Below are 10,545 nucleotides of genomic sequence, written 5' to 3'. Positions count from 1 at the left end.
GTTTATTTATTTACTTGTTTATTTTTTTATTTGTTTGTTTCGCCAAGCATTCTTCTGTGTAACCTGTACAATATGGATTTGTGCACGTTTGGAAATGCAATTGGAAGGCTGTTATCATATAAAAATTGCGGAGGTTCAGAGAGAGAGAGAGAGAGAGGACAGGGAGGAAAGGGGAAAGAAAGAGTAAAAGTGTAGTGGTGGGAGTCAATTCAGTGAGAGGGAGGACGGAACAGAGAGAGAGAGAGAGAGAGAGAGAGAGAGAGTAAAGGTGTTAGGGGTGGAGTAAATTTAAAGAGGGAGGGGGATAAAGACGGAGAAAGAGAAAAGCAGAGAGAGGGGTAGAGGTGTAGGAGGTGAAGTGAAGTGAAGTTAGTGATAGAGAGGGAGAAAGACAGAGAGAAGATAAAAAGAGAGAAGAAAGGGTAAAGGTGTAGGAAGGGGTGTGAACATAGTGATAAAAGGGAGAGAGAGGAAATGTGTAGTGGTGGGAGTAAACTCAGTGAGAGGGGGGACGGAAGAGAGAGAAAGAAGAGTAAAGGTGTTAGGGGTGGAGTAAACTTAAAGAGGGAGGGGGATAAAGACGGTGATAGAGAGGGAAAAAGGCAGAGAGAAGATTAAAAAGAGAGAAGAAAGTGTAAAGGTGTAGGAAGGGTGTGAACATAGTGGTAAAGGGGAGGAGAGAGAGAGAAGAGGGTGAAAGTGTGAGACGGGGTGTATGAACTTGGTGATACAGAAAGAGAAAAAAGGGGGAGAATAGAGAAAGACAGAGAGTAAAGGAGTAGAGGGTGGAGGGAACTTAAAGAGGAGGGGGAAAATACGGAAACACAGAAAGTGAAAGAGAGAGAGAGGGTAGAGGTGTAGGAGGTAAAGTGAAGATAATAATAGAGGAGAAAGACGGTGAAAAGCAGAGAGAAGAGAGAGGGGGGGAAATGGGCTAGTTTGATAAGAGTGTATATGTGTGCAAACTGTATCAGAGTAGTGTGTGTATGTGTGTGTGTGTGTGTAAGCCAACTTTATCGGCGTGTACGTTTGTGAATGAGAGAGAGAGAGAGATAGTTTAATCAGTGATTAAGCAGAAGAACAGTAAGCTTTTATTGAGAAGAGGGGGATTATATATATTTAAAAAATGTATAGGAAATGGAGGGAGACGTGAATAATAAATAAGTCAATTAGAGAGAGGAAGAAGGGAGAGAGACAGAGAAGAGCTCAGAGAGACAGAGAGAGAGAGAGCGAGAGCGAGAGAGGCAGCGATAAATATATACATATGTATATATGTATATATTTATATATATTTATACGGAGACTTAGTAATGGGCAGAAGTATATCTTTGAAAAATGACTGAAATATGTATATTTATATATATTTATATGGAGACTTAGTAATAGGCTGAAGTATATCTTTGAAAAATGACTGAAATATGTATATTTATATATATTTATATGGAGACTTAGTAATAGGCTGAAGTATATCTTTGAAAAATGACTGAAATATATAGATAAATGTTATCGCTTGAAAAGCTAGAGGTAGGAAGTGAACGTTAGATGGAGAAAGACGGAGAGAGGAGAAAGAGAGAAGGAGAGTTCAAAGATTTATTTTAAAATGGTTATTACTGAAAAATAAAGAGAGACAGAGAGAAAAGAATAAGAAAATAAGATTGCTAAATATGAGAAGGACGAGAAGTTGAGAGAATAGATGAAGAAGAATGACTCAAACGAGAGAAAAGGTAAAGGGATACGTTAAAAGAGGCAAATACGGCTGTGATAAAAAGTTTGTCTCCGAACCACATGGTTCTGGGTTCAGTCCTACAACATGGCACCTTGGACAAGTGTCCTCTGCTATAAACCCGGACCGACCAAAGCTTTGTGGGGTGGATTTGCTAGACGGAAACTGAAAGAAGCCAGTCATATATATATATATATATATATATATATATATTTAGGAAAAAAGCAACAAGAATGGATTAAAATCTCGGTACGATCGTTTCGTACGAGGACATCTTTAATAAGCTACAAAAAAATGCAGTGAATACAGATGGCTCGTACTCGTCAGCCGAAAAACATCAGAGAATTCCCAAACATCAAAAGGGGTAGATACAAAAGAGGTTGTAAGATTAGCTGCATTGAAGAAAGTTCGATTCATGGAGATCCGATGAAAGGTTTTAAACTTACAGAATTTGTGCATGTCTACATATAGCTCATATTGAATATTTAATCAAGTTGTGTGAAGAAATTTTCGGATACAGTCATGCAAAATTTCTGAAAATCCGAGTAAGAGGCAAAGTGACTGCCATATCATGTAGAGGAAAGTCTGAGTAAAAGCAAATATATTTTTCGCATGATTGTACCCTAAATCTCTTCACAAAACTGGATTATGAACTATAAGGACATACACATATTTTGTAAGTTCAAGACTTTTTCATCGGATCTCCAAAAATCGAACTTATCTGCGATTCTTGTAAATTTCAATAACAATCTGTTCCTCTACACGATATGACAGTCACTTTGCTTTTACTCAGACTTTCCTCTACATGATATGGCAGTCACTTTGCCTCTTACTCGGATTTTCAGAAATTTTGCATGACTGTATCCGAAAATTTCTTCACGCAACTTGATTAAATATTCAATATGAGCTATATGTAGACATGCACAAATTCTGTAAGTTTAAAACCTTTATCGGATCTCCATGAATCGAACTTTCTTCAATGCAGCTAATCTTACAACCTCTTTTGTATCTACCCCTTTTTGATGTTGGGAATTCTCTGATGTTTTTTCGGCTGACGAGTACGAGCCATCTGTATTCACTGCATTTTTTGTAGCTTATTAAAGATGTCCTCGTACGAAACGATCGTACCGAGATTTTAATCCATTCTTGTTGCTTTTTTCCTATTTGTAATCACCCCACTTGTCGTATGGTTAACACCATATAGATTTCCGGTGCATCCTAGTTAAGGACCATATTCATGTGAATTCTTTAGAATTCACTAGAATCTCAATTACTTAACCGATTATATATATATATTTATATATATATATATTTATTATTTAAGGGAATAAAATCCAAACTTACAAGGAAAAAATTCAATTTAGAAATACTAAATCAAATTTCACACAATATAATATTTTAATTTCAATTTTTCAATTTTAATTTCAATTTTTCTATTATATTTAATTTTCTAGATGGTGTAATTTAATTGTTCATTTTGAATTGATAAAAGGTGGTTTTCCTTCTAATTTTTTATATATAACTCCAAGAAAGTTAGGGGTTGTGGATCCAACCCACTAAGGGATAATATCTATCCAATATATTGTTGGTATAATACCCAATTATTAATACACAGGTGTTTTTAATTGCATTGCAATTAACTTACTTATTGTTTTAAATGGGTGAAGGTAAAGAGATATTTTACCATAAATTTATATTGCAAATAAGAAAATGGAGAGTCGTTTTGATAAATAAATAAGTTAAGATTTTAATGTCCTAAAGTTGATGAACCAACTATTGTGCTTCTCCATTTTCTTATTTGCTACATATATATATGTGTGTGTGTGTGTGTATAAAAAATATATAAAATGGGACAAGAACGCAAAACATTCAAATAGACGATACGAAAACGGACGGGTCATTCGAAGCCTCTAATCTTCAGTCAAGAACCGGATCATCCTCGCAATTTCGGCTGAATATACATACATACATATACATACATACATACATACATACATACATACATACATACATACATACATACATACATACACGCATTGATATATATGTATGTACGTATGAGTATTTATTCAAGCCTTCGGTATAAATCCTGGTAGTACGCCGATTAAAGCACTTTCTCTGTCTATGGCTACCTGATGTCATCCGCAGTATTGATAAAAAATGCCACTGGGTCTACCTCAGGAATTCCCCAGTCGAGTGTTTAACAAATTAGAAGAACAGAAAATAGAATTCACGAGATTCTTTATCAATCACGAAGAATCTTGTGAATTCCATTTTGTCTTTCCCTAAATTCGTTATATAAACACACACACATACACACCACATTCACTCACACACACACATACACACACACACACGCCATATATATGTATGTATATATATATATATATATATATATATATATATATATATATATATATATATATATATATATATATAATATATACATATATTTCGATTTTGGATTTGGTTTGCAAGATTCTTTATATGAGTCCGTGTGTTGAAGCATATTCTGTTGTGTCTGGGGAGAGTCATTCTCTTTTAGTGCCTTATTATTCAACAACTCACCGATAATAAGGCACTAAAAGAGAATGACTCTCCCCAGACACAACAGTATATACATATACATATATATATAAAATACAAAATGGGACAAGAACGCAAAACGTCCGGACAACTAGGTGATACAAAAAGGGACAACAAAACATCCAGATAGACGATACAAAAATCAAGGACGGGTCATTCGAAGCCTTTCATCCTCAGTCAAGAACCGGATAATCCTCGCAATTTCGGCTGATTTATGTGTTTGTTTGTGTGTGTGTGTGTGTGCGTGTGTGTGTATGTGTGTGTGTGTGTGTGTGTGTGGTGTGTGTGTGTGTGTGTGTGTGTGTGTTGTGTCTGTGTTTGTCCCCCCAACATCGTTTGACAACCGATGCTGGTGCGTTTACCTTCCCGTAACTTAGCAGTTCGGCAAAAGATAGACCGATAGAATAAGTACTAGGCTTACAAAGAATAAGTGCCGGAGTCGATTTGCTCGACTAAAGGCGGTGCTCCAGCATGGCCACAGTCAAATGACTGAAACGAGTGAAAGAAAATATTTTAATAATTATTTTTGTACAATTACTCTTTTACTTGTTTCAGTCATTTGACTGCGGCCATGCTGGAGCACCGCCTTTAATCGAGCAAATCGACCCCGAGACTTATTCTTTGTAAGCCCAGTACTTATTCTATCGGTTTCTCTTTTGCCGAACCGCTAAGTTACGGGGACGTAAACACACCAGCATCGGTTGTCAAGCAATGCTAAGAGGACAAACACAGACACACAAACACACACATACGTATACAGGCTTCTTTCAGTTTCCGTCTACCAAATCCACTCACAAGGCATTGGTCAACCCGGGGCTATAGCAGAAGACACTTGCCCAAGATGCCACGCAGTAGGACTGAACCCGGAACCATGTGGTTGGTTACCAAGCTACTTACCACACAGCCACTCCTGCTACAATTGAAATTATAGAAATTATAGGAAATATAATAGGAGCTTTTTAAACATCGAATCGGCATGAGGTTCCACATGAGTAAAATTGTTAGCAAAGGCAAGGCGGCGAGCTGGCAGAATCGTTAGCACGCTGGGCGAAATGTTTAGCGGTATTTCGTCTGCCGCTACGTTCTGAGTCCAAATTCCGCCGAGGTCGACCTTGACTTTCATCTTTTCGGGGTCGATTAAATAAGTACCAGTTACGCTCTGGGGTCGATATAATCGACTTAATCCGTTTGTCAGTCCTTGTTTGTCCCCTCTGTGTTTAAGCCCTTTGTGGGTAGTAAAGAAATAAGCATTTCTTACGTTCTGAGTTCAAATTCCACCGAGGTCGACTTTGCCTTTCATCCTTTCGGGGTCGATTAAATAAGTACCAGTTACGCACTGGGGTCGATATAATCGACTTAATCCGTTTGTCTGTCCTTGTTTGTCCTCTCTGTGTTTAGCCCCTTGTGGGCAGTAAAGGAATAAATAGTTAGCAAAGGGATCCGTAGACAAAGAGAAATAGTTGAGACATACTATTTTAAATGAAAGCAGAAGAGCGAGAACGAATTTGAAAGATAGAATGTGGAAAGAGATGTGGGTGAGAGCTTAAAATGTGAGAGAGATAAGGTAGAGATAAGTTTGAGATAGAGAAGGAAAACTTTTTAAGAGGAGAAAGAAAAAAAGAAAGACTATAGTTTATCTTTAAACAGAAGGAAGAGGTTGTTGTTTAATAAATTTTGTTTTTAATGGAAGAGAGAGAGACTAATAAATTAAATAAGAAAGATCGTATTTGTATGTATGTGTGTGTGTGTGTTATTTTATTGGAGAGATGAAAAGAAAGACAGCTTTTAAAAGATCGGCAGAGTGGAGGAAGTAACTTTTGAAAAGAAAGACAAAAGCGTTAGTTTGAAAGAGAGAAACTGTAAGACTGGGAATCGGGGTGGAAGGGGGAGATGATAGAAGATGGATTTAAAACAAGAGAGGAGGAGCGAGCGTTGCATATGGAAAGAGAAGAGAGGAGAAAGAGGGGGTGGACGTGTGTATGTGTGTGTGTGGTAAAATGAGAGAAAAAATTGAAAAAGTATTAATAGTAGTTGTAGTTTTAAGAAGGAAGAGGGAAAGAGAGAGTGAGTGGGGGAGAGTGAGAGAGACAGACAGACAGACAGAGAAAACGATTATACGTAAGAGAAAAAAATTAAGAATGCAGGCGTGGCTGTGTGATTAAAAAGTTTGGTTCTCAACCACATGGTTACGAGTTCAGTCCCACTGCGTGGCACTTTTGGGCGAGTGTCTTCTTTTTATAGCTCCGGGGTCGACCAAAGCTTTAAGAGTGGGTTTGGTAATTGGAAACTGAAAGAAGCCCATCTTATATATCTACACATGTGTGTGTGTTTGAGTGTTTGTGTGTGTGTTTGAGTGTTTGTGTGTGTGTGCTTGAGTGTGTGTTTGAGTGTGTGTGTGTGTGTGTGTGTGTTTGAGTGTGTGTGTGTGTGTGTGTTTGAGTGTGTGTGTGTGTGTGTGTGTGTGTACGTTTGTCTTCCGCCATCGCTTGACAACCAGTGTTGGTGTGTTTACGTAGCCGTATCTTAGCGGTTCGCCAAAAGAGAACTGATAAAAAAAAAATACTGGGGTCGATTCATTCGACTAAAAATTCTTCAAGGCGGTGCCCCAGTATGGCCACAGACTAATAACTGAAAGAAGTAAAAATATATATATATGTGCGTGTGTATGTGTGTGTATTTATGTATATATGCATATGTGTGTGCCTTTGTTTTTATCCACCCCCCATCAACGCTAGACAACCAGTGTAGGTTTGTTTACGTCCTCGTAATCTACCGGCTCGACATAGGGGACAAAATAAAATAAGTACCACCCGGCTTTAAAATAAGTACGCGCGGGCGGGCGAGGTGAAGGAGTTGTTTTGTTTCGACTAACAACCCTTCAAGGCGGTGCCCCGACATGGTCGAAGTCGAATGAGAGAAAGAAGTAAAAAAAAAAAAAAGAAGAAATAAAATAAGAAGGAAATCCATGTAAAATGAGAGAAAGAGTGTGGGTAGCAGTAATAGTAAAGAGCGAGCTGGCAGAACCGTTAGCATGCCGGGCGAAATGCTTAGCGGTATTTCGTCTGCGTTACGTTCTGAGTTCAAATTCCGCCGAGGTCGACTTTGCCTTTCATCCTTTCGGGGTCGATAAATTAAGTACCAGTTACGCACTGGGGTCGATGTAATCGACTTAATACCTATGTCTGTCCTTGTTTGTCCTCTCTGTGTTTAGCCCCTTGTGGGTAGTAAAGAAGTAAGTAATAGTAAAGAGAAGTCGAGAGAATAAGTTTATGAGAACGAGTGTGAGTAGCGGAATGAACTTTATCGAGAAAGAAACTTAGCGAGCGACAGAGCGAACGGTGGAGAGAGAGAGAGAATTTGTTTGTTTTGTTTTGTTTGTAATGATTGGAAAGAAAGAATGTAATAAAAAGTTAAACGATTCGGAGAAATATTGTAAAGGAAAAAAGAGAAAGAAAGAGTAATAACGATAAAGTGAGCGTTACGACTGAAAGAAATTCTAATAGATATAATGAAAGAGAGACAAGGCGGGAGGTAAATATTGAGTGTAGGGAAGAGAGATAGCAAGAGATATAGTGAGGGGGAAGATATGGAAGGAGGAGTAATAGAAAGAGTAATAGAAAAAGGTAAACGTGACAGAAAGATATAGAAGTATTGAAGGAGAGAGGGAGGGAGGGTGGAATGTGGTGATAAATATTGAGCGTGTGTGAAAGATATAGTAAAAGGTAAAGAGGGAGGGTGAAAGAGAAAGAGTTGCTTAGTTAGTCACTGGCTGACAGTGTTGTCTTTCTTCTTTCTCGACTAAAACCACTGGCTTAATTAAGTCGCTTGGAGGATGTGGGCGACGGTGCAAGTGGATTCGTCGTCTTCTTGCTCTTGTCGGTGTCACCACTGCGATTATTATTATTATTATTCCTATTACTACCCCTGTGGTTGTTTGTTGTTGGTGTGATTGTAGTTAGTGGTCTTAGTTATTTAGTGTTTGTTCGTTTGTTTGTGTTCGTCTTCTTCTCCGCGACTTGGGACTCGAAGACGATAGGAAGTACTACACCACCCCCCACGTACGCACAATTACTGCAACAAAGCCGGAGAAGAAAAATTTAAAAAAGAGAAGGAAAAGAAAGTATACCCTAACCTTCGAGGGTGGAGTACGAACACCTTACCCCACCTTTTCTTTCCGTAGGAGCTAAAGAAAGAGAAAGTATATTATACAGAAAGACCTAAGTAGTATATTATTGTGGATACCTCGGTTGTGTGAATGCGCGTATGGTGTGTGTGTTGTATGTGTGAAAGAGAGAGATAAAACTGACCAAAGTTCTCTCTAACCACCAAGCTACTGGATGGATGTTAAGTGTCTCTTTTTACACGGAGTAAGTAAAGCTTTTTAAAATCTTTCAATGGGATTTCGAAATGTCCAACCGTCTCCATTCCCTCACAACTGAAAAACAACCAATACCACGACCACAAACAACAACACTTTTTACTACCACAGCTGCCTTCGGTCTCTGGTTTTATTTTATAAATTTGGAATAACTAATTAACTATATATACATATATATATATATATATATATATATATTTATTAACAAAACATACCTTGCTTCCCGGATTATTTTGGATAAACATTTTATTTTTTATTTATTCGTCACGAACCAACCTTTTAAAATATAAATAAATATATATATACATATATATATTTATATTATATTATTCAAATTACATCGAACGACAAACTACAACCATCGCCATACGCAATTAACAATGTGTCTCTCGCAATTACTCACCTGTGTTTCCCAACACACCGGACCTTACCGCTGTTCATCTCTCCATCATATGCATAAACATTACTGGACTTTTATTTACCTTATATTTTTACAAGGTAAGACTTTTTTTCTTGTTTTTATATATCTGTAACTTTTGTTTGTGTCTTATATTTTCCCGTTTACAACCATCAACCTCATCTCTCTCCGCCTCTGCTTGGTGACGGGTTTTTTTTTTTTTGTTTGTTTGTTTTAACCTGACTTCCATAAACAAAACTAAACTCGATGTCAATATCCGCATTCGAAATTATCAATAATTTGTATTTGATCATTTCCGACTAATAAACATCGGGCATATTTAGGTCTATGAAATATTAATGAGATAAAATATATCTCGATATACATTTATAAACAATCCAGTATTTCGTGTTTCTTACACACACACACACACACAGACACACACATATTAGAGAAAGAGAGAGACCGCTTAAAATGATTTTGCTCTTATTAATCAGACATTAGCCCCGTAAAACGAATGTATATATACATATATAGGTACTTCTTAAGTAGTACCCATATATATATATATATATATATGTATATGTATGTGTGTGTATATATACTCGTTTTTGATTAAACTGTCATGTACACACATACATACACAGAGAAACATCTGTGTATGTGTGTATATATCTTCGTTCAAATATCTGTGTGAGTGTACAAAACGTTTAATAGAATATATATATATAATTGACACTGCCGACTTCCTATGTATATATATATATATATATATATATATATATATGTATATATATATATCATAGGAAGTCGGCAGTGTCAATTTTGTTGTATATTCATATTTAAGAATTTGAACAGTGACACAGAAGTTACACCGGGTGCATAAGCTTATTAAGCCTCCATATCCGTTTTAAATCCTTTATTAAAGTTAATCTTTGCTGTTTTATATTTATAAAACGTTCCTTTTTAAAGTATCTCTCTCACACCGAACACAGGTGAACTGAACGTATAATAATTAAAAAAAACAAAAACGAGACACTCCAGATATGTAAGGAACGGTCTTAACTTCCTTTTGTAATTATTAGTTACATGTCTAAACATATTTCTCATAGATAAATAGATAGATAGATAAATGAGCTCATGAAAACCGCGTGTTTGGGTCACCACCGTTCGATGAACTTTTGAATTATCGATTTTACTAATTTGTACATTAAAATTACACTCACACACACACATGCGCGCGCGCGTGTGTGTGTTGTGAGAGAGAGAGATTGTCTTTTGTATATCTTAAACCTAACCTTCCACAGTATATACATACAAATATACACTGATTTTGTGCACTATCTATACACACACACACACACGCATATATATATATATATATATATATATATATATATATATATATTTATATGTGTGTGTGTGTTGGACATGCACGCAAACATGTACATATAATCATAT

The 10,545-nt window shown here is 36.7% G+C and overlaps 1 protein-coding gene across 6 annotated transcripts in view; it reads left to right on the top strand.

The window, feature by feature from the left end:
• Positions 1 to 8,060: 8,060 nt before the first annotated feature.
• Positions 8,061 to 10,545, top strand: part of LOC115221265 (titin-like) — a 429,926-nt gene continuing 427,441 nt past the window's right edge. For 3 of the 6 annotated variants that reach the window (XM_036510966.1, XM_036510964.1, XM_036510962.1), the window contains exon 1: positions 8,062 to 9,185. In XM_036510966.1, the coding sequence (XP_036366859.1) occupies positions 9,068 to 9,185 (118 nt within the window). In that variant the 5' untranslated portion in view covers positions 8,062 to 9,067. Of the gene's footprint in view, positions 9,186 to 10,545 lie in introns of all 6 variants that reach the window. The other 3 variants (XM_036510967.1, XM_036510965.1, XM_036510963.1) reach the window with 2 other exon arrangements.

This window comes from Octopus sinensis, linkage group LG18, assembly GCF_006345805.1.
Source record: "Octopus sinensis linkage group LG18, ASM634580v1, whole genome shotgun sequence".
Taxonomy (NCBI): Eukaryota; Metazoa; Mollusca; class Cephalopoda; order Octopoda; family Octopodidae; genus Octopus; species Octopus sinensis.
This window is presented reverse-complemented; position numbering and strand designations above follow the sequence as displayed.